The sequence below is a fragment of the Lactuca saligna genome, chromosome 9 (genome assembly GCF_052625555.1).
Source record: "Lactuca saligna cultivar CGN05327 chromosome 9, ASM5262555v1, whole genome shotgun sequence".
Taxonomy (NCBI): Eukaryota; Viridiplantae; Streptophyta; class Magnoliopsida; order Asterales; family Asteraceae; genus Lactuca; species Lactuca saligna.
In genome coordinates this window covers 21,157,401-21,175,349 of record NC_136425.1, presented here as the reverse complement: position 1 = coordinate 21,175,349, position 17,949 = coordinate 21,157,401, and the positions used below count along the sequence as shown (strand labels likewise).

The 17,949-nt window shown below is 35.8% G+C and overlaps 1 protein-coding gene across 2 annotated transcripts; it reads left to right on the top strand.

The window, feature by feature from the left end:
- Positions 1–7,252: 7,252 nt before the first annotated feature.
- On the top strand, positions 7,253–9,891 carry LOC145017461 (E3 ubiquitin-protein ligase SINAT2-like). 2 transcript variants are annotated; one of them, XM_078975492.1, is made up of 4 exons: positions 7,253–7,353; positions 8,426–8,731; positions 8,803–9,180; positions 9,290–9,891. In XM_078975492.1, the coding sequence occupies exons 2-4, from the start codon at positions 8,534–8,536 to the stop codon at positions 9,608–9,610; spliced, it is 897 nt and encodes a 298-aa protein (XP_078831618.1). In that variant the 5' UTR covers positions 7,253–7,353; positions 8,426–8,533; the 3' UTR covers positions 9,611–9,891. The 2 variants fall into 2 exon arrangements, with proteins under 2 accessions (XP_078831618.1, XP_078831617.1); XM_078975491.1 differs by lacking the exon at positions 7,253–7,353 and adding an exon at positions 7,360–7,495.
- The last annotated feature ends 8,058 nt before the right edge of the window (positions 9,892–17,949 follow it).

Here is a 17,949-nt window from a genome sequence, read left to right as displayed (position 1 = left end):
TGGGCCTCCAGGATGTTCAGGGTCAGGGTTGACCCGAGGTGTTATCTGCAGGGATTAAGGTTAGTCGGAAGGATCGAGCAAAAGCCAGCAAGGGTAGGCAGCTGGTGTTGGAATAGTTGGTTGGATTTAGAGGCAGCTCGCAGGCACTGGGCCATAGCAGACTTCGAGGACGAAGTTTAGTTTAAGTGGGGGAGAGTTGTAACACCCAAAGTTTCGAAGACCAAGAAAGGAAAGAAAACCCTAAGTTTAGGGGTCGACTCGGCGAGTCTAAGGAGGGACTCGGCGAGTCCGAGCGGGATCCGGGTCGGGGAGTAAGTGACCGACTCGGCGAGTCGACCAGGGTGACTCGGCGAGTCTGGTCTGTGCGTGGAAAACCCTAAAATTCGGGACTTGGAGCCTATTTAAGCATCTCAACCTTCTTCCTAGGGCTCCTTTACAGCCTCTCACACCCAGAACGCCGCACCTTAAGCCCCCATTGTGCTCATTCAAGCTTTTAGCCATTTTTGGGTGGGTTTAAGGAAGAAGAAGGAGTGGGAATCTTTGAAGCATCAGGGAGTGGCTTTGGATCTGAAGTTTGGGAAGCATTTCAGAGCATTGGAAGGTATCAATTCGTTTCTCTCCTCCAGATTTTCCTTGGTTATGAGTTTTGGGGCTTTTAAGCCATGTTTAAGACCAATCTTGAGCTTGAGGTCCAGATCTGAGGTTGCTACCTCAGATCCATGCTTGTTTTGGTATGGAATCCCAGAAAGTATCAGCCATTGGGTGGAAATTGGAGCCTCTTGGTCCTAAACCCTAGCTATGGGTGTATTTTTCCTAGATCTCCCTCTCTACACGTAAAGTTTGCAACTTTACGTGGGAAATAGGCTTGGGGAGGGTAGATCTACAGTTTGGAGCTCATGCATGACTCGGAAGTCCTCTGCATATAAGTGGATCTTGGTGGACTCGACGAGTCCTTCGAGTGGACTCGGCGAGTAGCTTGAAGATGAGGAGGAACTCGACGAGTAGGATGAACAACTCGTCGAGTCGGATGAAGTTAGGCATGGACTCGGCGAGTTGGATGAGCAACTCGGCGAGTTGGTTGAAGATTGTCTAGGACTCGGCGAGTCTGTTCTTGGACTCGGCGAGTCAGATCGCGAAAACCCTGAACCCTTCGAGTCGAGGCCCGAATCAGTGAGTCGGGTGGTGCCTTAACGAGTTGGACAGGACAGGACTTGGAACTGGTTGGACTCGGCGAGTCATGGACTGACTCGGCGAGTCGGGTCGCGAATAAGAAAGACCCTAAGCTTATGAACTCGGCGAGTCTTTAGGAGACTCGGCGAGTAGGGTTGACCTGGAAGGTTGACTTTGACCAGAGTTGACTTAGTTGACTGTCAGACTAAGTGTTATATGTATATTGATAGCTCGGAGAGCTGGAGGAGCAGCGGATCAGGGGATTGTCGAGTAGCAGCTAGAGATTTATCAGTAGGGCTCAGCAGTTCAGGTGAGTTACCTTCCAGTAGTGGTGGGTCTAAGGCCACAATGCCGGCCCACCAGTAGGAGATGTATGATAGATGATTGTCTTTGTGATATCATCTAGGGTTTCTGTTACCGGTTATGTTACATGCTATCATGATACGTTATATGCAATAGTATTAGAGTTCGGTTGTTAGGACCGCTGGGTCGTCAGACACCCCAGAATTATCTGACTGTATGTGATGGTATGCTTGTATGTTGGTCTGTTATGCTATGCGATAGAGGTAGCGGGAGGGGACTAGTCCCCGCGGATCGGTTGTTAGGACCGATGGGTAGTCAGCACCCCAGAATGGCTTGACATGGGTAGTCAGCACCCCAGAATGGCTTGACATGGGTAGGTCGGCACCCCAGAATGGCCGTACCGGGTAGTCAGGCACCCCAGAATAGCCTGGCAGTACGTATGTTATGTGTTTGTATGGTATGTGGTACGTTGGGGGAACTCACTAAGCTTTGTGCTTACGTTTACAGTTTTGTTTTCAGGTACCTCTGCTTCGAAGGGGAAGGAGCCGGCGCGGTAACGGCACGTCATACACACACTCTTCGGTTTCCGCATTTATAAGATGTACTCTGATATTTTGATGGGATGTATGGTTTGACCTTTTAGAACATGGTTTCGATGTGTTATGGTGTGATCAAACAATGTTTTTATTTATTAATGTTTTCTAAAGTAGTATTTTAAAATGAAATTTTCGGACGTAAAATTTGGGTCGTTACAAGATCCCTTCCAACTCTCACATTAGGGTAGATATATATATATATATATACACACACACACACACACACACACACATACACTCACACATGTAATGAGGACCAGATCAAGATACACAAAATACACATGTAAACTCATTTAAGGTTTGTATAGTGATTTAAGAGAGAGTTCGTGAGATCAATTGGAAAATCCAACCCAATGCTTCATATCCGAAGATCATAATAATAATACAGGTATGTTATTTCATAGACTAACTTTAGAGATCTTAAACCAACCAAAATTTCCTAGTAATAGATTTGAGTAAGCTCTGATACCAATTGTTAGTAATTTTGATAACCATAACATAAAATGCGAAAATATAACTTTAGAGCTTGATTCTCGAATCTGTCAGAACAAACTTTAAACATGAAAGAACAATTACACACCTGTATCATTATGATCACGGATCTTAGTTGATCTCATGAACTCTCTCTAAAATCCCTATGCAAACTTTAAACGAATTTACATTTGTATTTTGTGTATCTTGATCTGCTCCTCATCACATGTATATATAGATGGAGATATACCTTAATGTGAGTGATGAAAAGGATCTTGAGGATCTTGAGTCAAACTGAGAACTCAACCCACAAAAGGTAAGTGAATATATACTATAAATCGGTCTATTAACAATTTATATTTTTATCATAATAATCGAATTTAATGATAACATATACGTTTTTATGAATTGGTCTCATAATTATCTAACATGCAGGTCTCAAGTTTTAATCCAGACGTTGACGATTTCATATACTAACTTCCAACCACTAACCTTGCTATTAAAAAAAATCTTTCCATATGTTTGATTATTGAAAACATGCTTTTCACTAATTTATTTATAAAATAAACAAAAGGAACACTTTTTTGGTTATTATATATATATATATATATATATATATATATATATATATATATATATATATATATATATATATATATAATTACAACATTCTTATAAACAGTACCTAACTACTGTTCATAGGTTAGTTACTCTACCAGGGTTTCTCTTCCACCGCCTATCTCTCCTTTATCTCTTCCGGTCTACCATGCCTACTTCCATCATCATTCTGCTTATCTCTTCAAAGCGATTAACTCAACCTCGATCTCCTTTTCCATTTTCTCTGATAGCAGACTACCTATCGTTCTCCAATCACCAACTCCTGATTAACTCCTCGATTAGCCACCTATTTTGGTACTTATTCCCTCCGTGGTTTCTTTTTTCTCTCTTCATAGCATCTTGAAAAGCATTGAAGAGGATCTCCTGATTGAAGCATTTGATTTTTAGAAGGTACGTTTGAAAGAACCCTTCTACTCCCATTCTACCCCTCCGCCAACAATACCCACCTCTACCATCGCTCCTCGCCAGCATCCCCCTTGGTGCACCTCGGTTATAATCTCAGGTGGAAGTAATATGGGGAAAATTGATGTCAATACTTTTTTGTGTATACCGCCCCTCCTTTATCCAACCGCAGACCATCGGATCACCAATCTCGCAACTATTGCACCTCCACCAATTTCATACCCTCTCATGTGGTTCTTCGATGTCTGCTACTATCAATCGCCTCATCCTAAAGGTAATTAGGTCTCTGATTGCGTTCTCAGCTTATTGACCATTAGGAATTCAATTTTTATTTTTGGCCACCGATTTGATACGATGTCCAGGGGTTCTTCAAATCCACAACCGGACACCGCCTAATTCGCCAAGTGCCGAATTTCTACCCGTCAGATCAGGTTCGTTGTATTGTAGGATACTCTTCCATTGATCCTAATTTAATCTATTATTATACGCTTATGTGATTCATCCACCAACACATTGATTTGACTCTTGTAGATATACTAGAATTTCTTTCAGGGTATTGCACATCAACATTTTTCTTATGTTCTTCTGCATAATAGAAGAACGTTCTTATGAGGTTCAACAGAACGGTCTTAACTTGAAGTTGAACTTTCCCTGAACCAAAACCTGCAACAAAGGTCATCACTCATTTATGATTTAACTATATAAGCCGACTCAAATTTCCAATCAAATCAATTGTTTCCTTATGGAGTTTTTATTGGATGAAAAAGAAATAAAAATACCATTTTACATGTACTGATTCTTACAAATTCAACTCTAACGCTTCCTTTTTCACTCCCATTTCCATTTAAATATAAAAAAATTCTTTATCTAATTCCTTATTATTGTAGGTCAGTAGTTGTATGGGGAAGATGAGTCAGGATTCAACAAGATGTTGGTAAGATAATTTTCATGGTCCTTATGAAAGAGAAACCACTTTAGCATCTTTACTTCAACATCCTGATCTGATCATTGTAGACTTCACTGTGCACCTGCTGTAAATGGTAAATACGTAATTTTGTGATATACAGAGATATCATATTAGTTTTTATTGAATCCAACATGTTATATTATTAGGTTAATATGTTATGCAAATAATACTGAATTGTTTTGGAAGACTGGAGTTCCTTTTGTGAAACTATTGGTAGACATAGGGATCTTATGTATAAAAATTGTGGAACAATCAAAGCTTTATGTAGTCATATCTCCTCAAATGGGAAAACATGTTCACAATATATTTATTTTCTTATTTAAATTGGATGTTTAATCTCACATCATTTGTTCTTTTTAGGTTATGACATTTCTTGGACCTTAAAGTAGGATGCACGTAATAAAAGAACAACTACTTTTTCATGTGTTTTAGAGTTTGTCTATTTGTATAAGCCATTGTACTTCTATTAGTTGTATATCTTACATAGGTTTCATTGGTTGATGTCATTTTGTCTTTACAGTTGAAATCAAGATAGGGAAATTGGTAAGAAATATCATATTCAGTTAACTTATTGTAATAATGAAGAAAAAAGAATTATTTTGTTTCTTTCGTGTTAGCCTATTTAAACAGTTATTGACTTAAATAATGAGTTTTTATTTTATTTTATTTATTTTATTTATTTTATTTATTATTATTTTTTTTTGGTAATTCACTCCATACTTACATATTAGCCTATTTAAACAGTTTTTTTTTCTTATAAATTATTCTATTATTATATATAAAATTGGAGTTTGCCAAACAGTAAAAATAATTTATCAATTTATTTTCTTTGAAACCAGATAAGCTAATCTAAGTATTTTTTAAACTCTATTGACTCCGAATAAACTAATAAACTTATTTACAAATAAACTTTAAATAAGCAAAATCTCAAACACCTTAGTGTACATCAAGTTAAGTGCAAACAAGAGTGTCGAAACAAAATCAAATTTTAGTGATACCTCTACAACAAATGAAAAACTTTGAATAAAACTATAACTTTTGACGTAACATAGAGACTAAACTATAAAATAAATAAAACCAGACTAATATTATTGAAAAATATATTGTTATGATACATTAAATAAGAATCTTATTAATATATAATAAACATTAAATATAACGATGACAAAAATAAACTAAATTTAAATTTTTTGGGATGTGTTTTGGATCGGATAAATGGTTATGACACTAGCTATGAGATTTTTCTCTAAAAAAAAATTTGTTGGGTTTGTAATGATTATGATATTAGGGCTACATTTGCCTGATTACTCGATCGCATGGCCAATACCACTTGCCTTATCCACACAATTTAGACTTTTATAAGATTTATAATTTCATTATTTTATTTTTAATAATTTTTGCTTAGCAAGTACTCAACTTGATAAAATAATGCTGGGGATCAATAAAATAGATGAATGAGACTCTTGGTATTCTTTATATCATTGATCTAGATTAATTTATCACAACATTAAGATATTCCAAAATTTATACGGTGATGATTATATTTATGTATTATTGCTAGATATTAAGTTTGTTAATGTTGTTAGAAATTGATAGTTTTTTTTTTTTGGGTGAGTTTTTGATCGTATTTTATGGAATGAAAATTTTGAACATGTAATTTTAACATATTAAAATCATAAAATAGGATATCGTATACCTACGAATATGAAATACAATCTACATCTATATTTTCTAATAAATAAAATATAAAAATGTCACATGACTCTTTTCTAACATATATATTTGATATACAATATTTTTCTATAATTTATATCATTTATTTGATTTATTAGTAGCAAATCAACTTCAATTCACATTTTCAAAGTAAAACATCTTACCCTAATAGCAGTCTCGAAATATATGGTATCTATTTTTTTAACAATCATATTAAATCTTTTAAATTTTAATTATTTTATTTACCAACCGGAAAACCACCACATCTGCCATCGAAGTAAAGCAACACCAAATCGCCACCAGAAAACATACTTCAAAACCATTCAACCCCATAAATGCCTTCAAACTAATAACAAAATCAAAAACTCCAAGCCATATTTCATACTAGAAATCCAAGAAAATAAAGTGTGTTTATGTTCGTGGGTGTGGAAGTGGCGGAAGGAATCCGGTAAGGACAAATAATGGCGGATCGATGGCGGTGATGGAGCCAGCTTTTGATGATGCAGATCGATGGCAGTGAAGATCGACCGAGTTAGAGCGTGTATTGATGAAGCCTGAAGGTGGTGGTGGTGTCCGACAGACGATAATGGTCCGACATGTGGTGGTGGTCGGCAACAATGAAGAGAATGTGAGATGGAGAGAGGTGTTGATCGGAAATAGGGAAGAGAGAAAGAAGGTGGGTAGGTTGGTGAGAAGTGGGGTGTGATATTCCTTTTTCGTTTTCTTAATTAAAATAGTAAGAAAATTATTAAAAAAAACTAAAAAAGTATTAGTAAAGGATATATTTGTCATTTCAAGTAGGATATGGACCAAAATAAAAATAAATGCAAACCATAGGAACCAAAACCACACAAGATATCTAAAATTGAACCACTCATGCACCATCAAATTTTTTTTGATTAAAATCACATATTTTTGAAAAGCACAGGGATCATTTTTGTAAATTTATCTATCTTTTCAAACCAATTTAAATATAGAATATTAATTGCCACGTACAAAATACCTAAAGAAAATTATGTTTTATATATTAGGGCTCGTATTTTAAAGATTTGATAGATGGAGACAGAAAAACAAAATGGTGACTCTTGCCTCTGAACTTTCTACTGTATGCGGGTAATATGCGTCGTTTCCGGACATGACTTTGTTTTTTCTTCCATCTCTTGCTCATTTTGTTCCCTTTACTTTCCATCAAAATCTTGATTTTACTGGTTCATTAGATTATACGTTCGGACAATGTGCTTGATAATCGCAACTGGTATCTCCCTCTTTTCGCTCGTTTCGTGTTTTTGATTCTTGGTTCCTTGTTTCTAATTGTATTTTCCATCGTTTAGCTATTTAATTTCGTTTTTCGTATCGGGTTTTTCTGGAATTGATCGTCGGTATCTCGAAGGCAGATAAAAGGTCATAAAGTTATGGGATTTGAGATTGCGTATGAAATTGCGAATGTCAAAACTCAAACGGATATTATTTTCTAATTTATTATAATTATTAGCATTGTGAAAAGGGTATTTAGTGTCGGTTCACTGCCTTACCCTTTATGCTTGATCATTCAGATGTGCATTTGATCAGGTAGTCGGAAAAAGAAAATCCCAATTCTTCAATTTCGAAAACCGATTACAAAATTTTTAGATTCTTTCTATGTTTAGGGTTCGTTTGATGTTTATTTAAAAGCAAATTCGCTACTCAACTGGATAAGCGTCTCTCAAAACTCAAAAGCATGTCCATTCAGGGTTTTTTTTCGAAGATTTTCACTGATTCTAAAACGAAATTCATGTCCTTGTATTCCTCTTATGGAACTTGATTGATCTCAAATTCGTGACTCTGTGACTTTGTTCATGGAAAGAATCAGATTCCTTTCATTTTTGCCTACTTTCTTGGTGTCTTGCCAAATGCAGAATATTTGGTGGTTAGATGCTGATTAGTTTCATGTTTGGATAAAACTATTGTTGAGCCATCAATTTTATGCCTGTTGTTTCCGTTAGGTTTCATCTTTTGATATTAATAGTTGTTGGGCTATCGTTTTTCTGCTAGTTATTGACTTATTTCTGTTCCAACTTATCACATCACCCTTTTCTTTAATGTTAAAGGGTCTTTTGTCACATGATATAATGTACTTTTAGATTCCATCATAAAACTCATAAAAAGATGTTCTAAAACTTCCCTTTATGTGTGTTATATTTGACAGATGTTGCTAACAACAGTGGTTAAACTTTAAAGAGAGCAAAAACTTCCGGTTTTTCATCATGCTTTAAGTACTACAACAACCGTTTGCACTAAAATCCATTAATATAGAATGACTCGAGGTGGTGTTTGCAAAGAGGTTATTGAGTCTGATCCCAAAATTTTGAGGCATGATGTAGGAGATAAAAGCATAAACATCACAAAAAAAAGTAGAGGAAACGAAAAGCATACAATGCCTTCAACTAATGTGGTGTATGAGCTTCTTGAATGCCCCATGTGCACAAAGTTAATGTATCCTCCAATTCATCAGGTTTGTTATATTTCTTTTACTTGTTGATTTGTTAAAAGATTAAAAAAGTTGCTAACTTTTTGATCATGTAGTGTCCAAATGGCCATACTTTGTGCTCAAACTGCAAATCAAAAGTTCATAATTGTTGTCCATCATGTGATTCTGAGCTTGGAAACATAAGGTGTTTGGCTTTGGAGAAAGTAGCAGAATCTTTGGAGCTTCCATGTCGCCATGGATGCCATGATATTTTCCCTTATTATAACAAACTTAAGCACGAGCAAAATTGCCGATTTCGCCCTTACAATTGTCCTTATGCTGGATCCAAATGCTCGGTCACAGGTGACATTTCAAATCTTGTTGCACATTTGAAAAATGATCACAATGTAGACATGCATGATGGATGCACATTCAATCATCGATATGTGAAATCCAATCCACATGAAGTTGAAAATGCAACATGGATGCTAACTGTAAGTTGTTATATTTTATGTCTATTCATTGTAATAGGAAGAAATGAAAGTAAGATTCCATAATGAAAAAAAAAGTAGTAACTAAATAGAGATATAATGAAATGTGTAGGTGTTTAATTGTTATGGAAGACAATTCTGTTTGCACTTTGAAGCATTTCAGTTGGGAATGGCTCCTGTTTACATATCATTCTTAAGGTTCATTGGTGAGGACAATGAAGCCAAAAGTTTCAGCTACTCACTTGAAGTAGGAGGGTATGGACGTAAATTAACATGGCAAGGGGTCCCACGGAGTATTCGCGACAGTCACCAGAAAATTCGCGACAGTCAAGATGGTTTAATCATTCCCAGGAAACTCGCGCTTTTTTTCTCAGGTGGAAACAGGAAAGAGCTCAAGTTAAGAGTTATAGGTCGTATATGGAAAGAACAGTAAAAGCTAAAAGAATCCACTTTTTGCGAACATTCGGTTCTCAAGTGTGAGGGCATTTATGTGATTATGCTCGTGTTATATGGCGTATATGAGTTGTTGTTATGTAAGATTCATGGGGTTAAAGTAAGATATATCTTGTCTTTAAATGTTGTGTTATGTTGTGTTGTGTTGTGTTGGTTGATTATTTTTTTTTGGTTGTGGTTGTTATTGGGGATGGGATCCGATATCAATGTGAAGTGTTGATTCGTACCCTACAAACTTTGTAGGGATATTTGTTATGATAAGGATGCGAGGGTATTTATTTTGAATATAACAAATATTGATAGAGCGAGTCCCTATATCGCCTTGTTCTATGTTTTTTTGGTGGGACAAAAATAAAGTAACGTTGTCACCTTGTTCTCCTTAATGTCACTAATGAATGTATCATCCCTTATGATTTGTATTACCATGTTGTCCCTATATACCTCAATGTTTTTCCTTATATGGTCTTTGAGCACTTTGTGCACCATAGATCAATAGATAGCTCCTACATTGTTGATGCCATTTTCATAGAAAAAAAAAAAATGCTTCGATTAGTGTGGAAGGATGTGTTGTCCTCATCAGTTTTAGCTGTATGAATTTGGTGATATCCCTTATATGGATCATGAAAGATTTTTCATCATAACCTTTCTAGGGGCAATTTTTGGTCAATTTTTTGGCATGGTTTAGCAATCTTTAATAGGAGCCTTGTTAAGGTCTTCATAGTCCACACATGTGTTAAGACCATCCACCTTTCTTAACTAGGATTGTATTTGCGAGCCACGCAAGGAAGGAAGACACCCTTAAGATCCCAACTCTAGCCATCTCTTCAATCTCTTCAGTAATCGTCATGCTTTTCTTCTAGATTACATGCTTTACTTTTTTCTTTGTGGGTTTGATATCTAGGGTAAGGTTGAGTTTATGCTATGCCATATGCATTCCATGTAAAGATGTCTATATTATTCCGTAGGAGCCTTTGGAGTTCTCTCTTAAGTACTAGGGGCAGCTAGGATCCTACCTTAATTGGTTGATCATGATATTTCTTATTAGTTAACCTCTTCTCTTTTTCTCTTCTTGGATAGGATCCATGTGATGTGCTTCTGACCTTGGTCTATCTCATCTAGGTTCATTTTATGGTTGCAATGTGGGATGTCTAATGGAATCCATATGATAATGCTTGGTCTAGTGAGTGTGGTGAATTTGACCACTCCATGAAGATGACTTTGTAAATTTTTATTCCAGTTCACCCAAGGATGATATATTGTATAGTGAAATTGTTGGAACCACAACAAACTTGACATATACAATCTTCATGACCTTTCATTAATAATCTTTCACCGTGAGTTGGGGAATAATGGTGTCTTTGAGCCAAAGTGAGTGTCATGAAAAACTGACATTTGGAGCCTCAAGAGGCTTGAGCTTTGTTTTTACGGCTTTTGGGAAATATTGGAAATAATGCTTTTAAATTACTTGCGATAGCTCCCATTATGTATATATATCCCAGTGGAAGTGGACATCATCCACCATTCCAAGGACGAGGATAATTTATCTGATCTATGGTTGAGGAATGCAACTTTCTTGTGTAATTGTACTATTGCAGATATGGGCAGTTAGGTCCCACTTCTCCCTTGATAATAAATATTGGGTTGCTAGAATCTCTACAGAACTATGTTAGGTGGGTCTCTCTTTGTCTCATTAAGGTGAATTCCTAGGGCTTTTTATTTTCATCTTTTGGATGTAGTTTTTTAACTTCCTAAACTTTAAATATTATCATGGCTTATTCCTTTAAGCACTATAATTTCCGACACATGGATGGTACTACAACCATGATGTCTACCTTACCTACTAGAGGCCTATAATATTCATGTGTTTAACCTTGTGAATATTATTGAGTTCTTTTGTTTGCATTGTCTGCAACTAAGAAGCTTGTGGATTGTTGGTGAACTTTCCTCACTATATGAAATTTCCTATATGTGTTTGAAGTCTCTGATTCTGCATAGACGTATGATTTTTAGCCTAAACTTGAATGGTCCAAACAATAGAGTAAGAAAGTATGTGCACTAGAACCTTAAGTCGTTATATGACTTTTTAGTTAGGAGGAAAGTCCTAAAAGGTAGTTGACAATGTTTTATCTTCGCTCTCCATAAGGCGAATAAGGCTCTTTAATATTGGTAGTAGTGTTGGTTAACGTCATCCAAACTTGGGTGGGGAAGATGATGTAGTTGTTAGAAGTAGCTAAGTTAGGGGTATGATTGATGCTATGGGGGATAAGGATTGAAATAATGATATGTAAACTATGACAGATAAGACAATTCTCCAATATTGTATGTACGGTGGTACATTTAGACGTATTGGCCCTTGAATGGGGAATTAAGTTAGATAATGAGTTATTCCAAGAGGGTTCTTCGATCTTGTAATCAATTTTGGTTTGCGGACCTGGTTTTAGTTCTCAAGTCTGTAACGTCTGTTTTTCAAATGTTTTTATAGGAAATGTTTAAAGGAAATTGAGAAGAGGGTTTTGGGAAAAAACCATAGTTTATGATGCGTGTAATGGAACGTTGTGGCACGTGCTACGTCATAAGTCACAACATGACTAAGTGAGGGTCGCGGGGCGTAGCCACAATCAGTCCAAACCTTAATCTTGGGTTCGATCCCTATTTAAGAGCTTTAACTTCTAGGGCTTCCCTATTTACTCAACCTCCATCCCCATAAACCCTAAAACTTGAAACCCCAACATCTATCATCTAATTTTGGTGTTCTTAGTGCTTTTGGTGAAGCTTGAATAAGAAGAAAAGAAGTTTCGGTACACCAAATGCTAGATCCAGCGAATGCAAGCTTCTTTACCTCATCCATGTGCTTTGTAAGTATTCAAGTTCTGAACTTTGTGGTTGTTGCATGCTAGATCTAGGATTTTGAGCTTAGTTGGTATCTTTTGTCATGATTTCTATGGAGTCTGGACAACTCCAGGTGCAAAGATTATTTTGTGATGCTTTTCTAGAACCTTTGTGGTGAAAAGAAGTATCTCCTTTCATTTTGATCCATGTATGAAGTTTGTGGCACTTTGGACTCATTTTAGAACTAGGTCTAAAGTTTATTGTATTTATGGCATGCAAATGGATAAAGTTGGAAACTTTATCCACTAAGAGCATACTTCAAGGTATTTTGGAAAATATGATCTTTTATCTTAAGGGATTAAGTTCTTAATAAAAAGGATGACTCTGCCTCGAAATGTGTGACATGACCAAGGAAGTGCCGCAACATAAATATTGGACTGGGTTAATGGCTATCTTTTTGCCTAGTGATCTCGACACGACCAAGAGCTGGGTTGTGACACGTTGGGCCTTTTGATTGTGGCTGTTGACTTTTTGACTAGTTTGACCTTTTGCCAAACTTTGGTGGATTAGAGGATTTAACTGAGGTTTGGTGATAGGTGGTATGTGCTAGCTATTTCGTTGCAGAGCAGTTTTGCGATTCTGCTATTAGACTTAAGTGAGTTTTTTTCACTATACTATGTGTTACATTAGATATCTAATGTATGATAGAATGATTGTGTTATGTTAGTATACAATTATGTGATAGACTAGGATAATTTTGTGTTAGTATATATGGCATGTTGGTTTGGTTGAGGTATTATTAATATTGGTAGATCGTCGAATGAATGTTGTAAGGTTGTACATAGTGTAAATCTGATAGCCTTAGAACTCTTGATATGACCTTATTGCTTGGTTATTGTCTAATATATATTTCTTTTAGGTAAGATCATTTGTTCGACTGTCTATTTTATTTCCTCGTTATGTATGACTATGTATTCATAAGACGATCCGTCAATATTAGTAGCAGCTTCTGTGTGGTTGCGGGATGACTGAGAGCCTATAGTTGTGTGATGAATGAGATCCTATAACCAATCAAACACGTGCACCTATATCAGATAATCATAAAACAGTCTATAGAGACAACATACTAGGGTCCTATCATCCTCGGGATGGAATACCCTCAACTACTAATCAATCATGTGCACATATAACAGGTAATCTCCTACCAACATACAAACAGTCAGACCAAGCTACTAGTCACTAAGCATAACCATCCTATCTACCAGGATATCGATATAACATATCATAATAGCAAATAATCCAAATAATAATTCAAAGGGTCAGCCTTGGTGCCTTAGAACCTTGGGTATAGTGAGGATAACTCACCCACAATGTCGATCTGAATTGAAGAATCAAATTCCCGAATCACTGTCTCACCAAAAATCCTGAATTATCCAAAATAACGAATAATAAGTCAATAAACGGGAATATCAATCTTGAAAAAGAGTCCACATATAATAATAGTACATTTTGCCTTTTCTCTAATTTGGGCTAAGGCCCAATACCAAATCCATGATCCACAAGTCCACATATACAAGGCCCATCATTGGCCTAATTTTCCAAATTGGGCCCAATTCCCTAATTGGGCCTTATTTAAAGATTCACTACCAAAACTAGCCCAAAATACTCTTATCCAGAGAGTCCAACAAGACCAAAGTCTGTCTGGCCCAATCCCGAAGCCTAAGTCGCAAAAGCCCAATAGGGGGCGTACGTTGGGCGTACTCCTCTGGTACACGGGGCGTACTAAGTCTCACGTTGACTGAAAAACAGGACCATTGACTCGGTATGCATGGCTGCTCTCTACACGGAGCGTACGCGAGTCTATACCAAAACTCTCATAAGTGCTTAATGGCTTAAGCACTTAAGCCTAAACTTTAGATCCATTGACCAAATGTGCCTAATACTTATAAAGTCTTGAACTTTAAGACTTTGGAAGTCCATAAAGTTCTTAATATATGGTCTTAACCCATTAAGACCTTCCTACTCCATGCATGGGACACATTTAACTATTGAGACATCATTTTTATCACTTAGGACCCTTTGTAGGGCCTGGAAGGACAGCTTAACATGTCCAAAATGCATCATGCACAATATTGGGAGTTTTTGGGACAAGAAAAGTGCCAAGAAGCTAAACAAGACAAGATCTACTCAATATAATTGCCAAGGTAGAAGTGTTTTTTACCTCATGGAGCTTCTAGAGGACTAGAGAACTTCAGATCTTCAAGCTTGCCTTCCTTCTCCAAATATTTGGTGCAACACCATCTCCTTCAAGTGCTCAAAACACACACAAACTCACACTCACACACAAGGCTAGGGTTTGGGACGTCTCTAGGGTATGGAGGCTGAAAGTGGTGGGAGAAATGAGCCATAAAGATGTTTATATAGCACCCAAACCCTAAATATTAGGGTTTCCTTCTGACATGAGTACGTCCAACATACACAAGTGTACGCCCAATGTACTAGGGCGCGCCTAGTACGCTCAGCGTACCCTTATGTACCCACATTGTACTCCTCCTGATCCAAAATTGCAATTTAGCCCCTAAGCTTCTCATGGGTTCACCCATCCATCCCCAGGGACTATAAATGACAAATATTGGGATGTTACATATGTCTTATTTTAAACTTAGACCATATTACAATCCTAGAAATCAACTTTTAATACCAACTCTGTTTAGACAACACTATCATAAGTTAGTGTATATTTTTAACGTATAGTATCGTGTATTTTAATATACACTAATCTTTTAAGTACTAATACTTATTTTTAAGATTATCATGTAATAATATCATATATACATTTAACACATAATTAACCATATATGGTTCACACAATATATGTTATCAAATATACATTTAACAAATATAATATTCAGTTAATTCACAAATAAACTTTTTTAAATAAATACTTTGTATTATAATTATGTTCTTGAAAGTAACTATACACTCACCTGATATAGATGGTAGACTCGCAGGAAAGCCAACTCTTTGACTAACACTTCAGATTTCCCTTTAAAATAACCTAAATAAGGATATTACTAAGTCTTAGTATTCGTTCGTATTTATAAAGATTCATCGTTATAATGTTTTTATCAGATGCATCAATAATCCCAAAAGAACACTGACATATAGTTGATAGGGAACAACCAGGTAAGATCGTATCGGAGGTAGGATATGTTTAGTATATAGAAATACACGGTTTGGAAAATCCATTTTAAACACCTCACATATCTAGTCTTGACATCACTCTCATAAGTAAATCGGTCAATATAATGATTGATATTACTGATAATCTTATTTATAACTTCATAATAATGTTTACGAACATAAGTCTAAGTTATACTTTAAGCACGACTCAAGTTACAGGTTGTTTGATGAAAACCAAAATCTCTATTTCTCCTAGATCTCTGGTGCTCCAAAGCTTCACTACTAACACCTAAAAAGTACTAGAGGGCCTTAAGGGTTCGGGAGAGTTTAGGAAATATTTGAAGAGTTTTGAGCACCAAATGAACAAGAAAAAGCCCCTATATAACATTTTCAGGAGGGCGTGCTGCTCATAGGCACACTAAGCCATGCCACATGTCGTCCATCCATCATATTTCGTGGGGAGGAAGGGTGGAGTGAGATTGTGACACATCTTACCCTCTGGTGGTGCCACGTGGCAGTTTCTAGACGTTCATATATTTTTCTTCTAAAAATCATAACTTTCGCATATAGACTCTGTTTTTGATGATTTTTTTATATTCACATGTAGCTATCGACGAGTAGTACAACTTTCATTTAGACATCATTCGCTAATTTTCACTTTATTTTTCGTTTTAAGGTCTAAGAAGGATTAAATAATGTCGTGAAATTCATAACTTCTTCATACGAGCTCCGTTTTCGATGTTCTTTATATCATCTTTTTGAACGCAAAACTTAGATAAATCATAACTTCCTCATACAAAATCAGATTTAAGTGTTTTTTTATATCCACGTGCTCCTGATCACAACTACTACAACTTTCGTCAATAGTATTTATCCTAAATAATCTTTTATTTTTATTATTTATTTTATTGTTTCAGTGATAAATTTTATATTAAGATTTTATACAAATATTATATATTCTTAATATTTGTCCGCTTCGTGTGTATATGATAAATATTTATTAGCTCATACACATATGAAGAACGATTACTCTAATCAATGATTTTAACTGTTCGATAAAATATATAATAATAATTATTATACTCTAAACGTCTAACTCAAATTTGCACACGCTACGACCTATAACTGTTTGATGGCTGATAGCCGACAGTTGTATGATGACTAAGAGCCTATACTTGGTATATATAATGTGTTGCGAGCTTTTTGTTGTATGTATTGTATGTATGATGGAATATGTAGTATACTTGGAAGGTCACTAAATTTTATGCTTACGTTGTTAAGTTGTTCGGGTATGAGAGGGAAGGGCGCGACGTAACTATACAGATACATTTGCATCAATGCCATATTATTATTTTGAAACTTCTGATGGTTTTTATAATTAAACTTCGAATTAACATGATGCTTTTGAAACAATGAATGTTATGATATGTATCTAAAAGAATGGATTTTGGATGTTTAACCTTGCTTTGAAAATGAAAAATCCTGTTAAATTTGGGACGTTACAAAGTCTTAAGTATGACACCAACGATGATACATTGTTCCGAGAATGGGTTCTCAACCATAACTCAAGTTCTAATCTTCACATTGCCTATCTTGGGTCGGAACCTGATGATACATCATTGAGAATCAAATAGAGGAGTTTCGTGTTTTATATATTTTATAAACATGAGTGTACATAATTAAGGTAAACCTAAGTAGGTGATGCTAATCTCTTTGTGAGCTAGCCTCGGTCTTGACATTGGCGTTGGATCCCCTTGCGTTAGACCTTGGCCTTTGGCTCCGTTGGGTTTGGCTAGTGGCACATCCGAGATTTAGATAGATTAGGGGCACAACAAATATTCAAATACATTTTTTTTGGAAAATAGACTAAATTGTAATTCCGAGTACATTTTATGGGAAAATACACATTTATCGCTATTGGAGGCATCTCACGCACCAAGATTTTTCTTGCGCCCTCCATGGGTTTGGCCTTGGCTAACCTTGGGCTCAATTTGGCTCTGGCTAAAAAGTTCGGTTGTGAGTGCGAGAGGAGGGTGTGGTTTGTGATCATATATGATTATTTATTTTTTATGTTGAAATTAAGGTGATTTGATTTTTGATTATTATATATTTTTAAAAAATTTATAAAAAGTTATTCAAAATATATAATTTATGAAAATTAACGTATTAGCGTTTGTTTTTGTATATTTTTCAAAATATATAAAACAAGGATAAACATGTAAATTTTTAGAAATAATTTTGCAGATAGTCTAAAACTGGTAGTTGATTCATAACCAAAAGGAACACGAATCCTTAGAAATATATCTC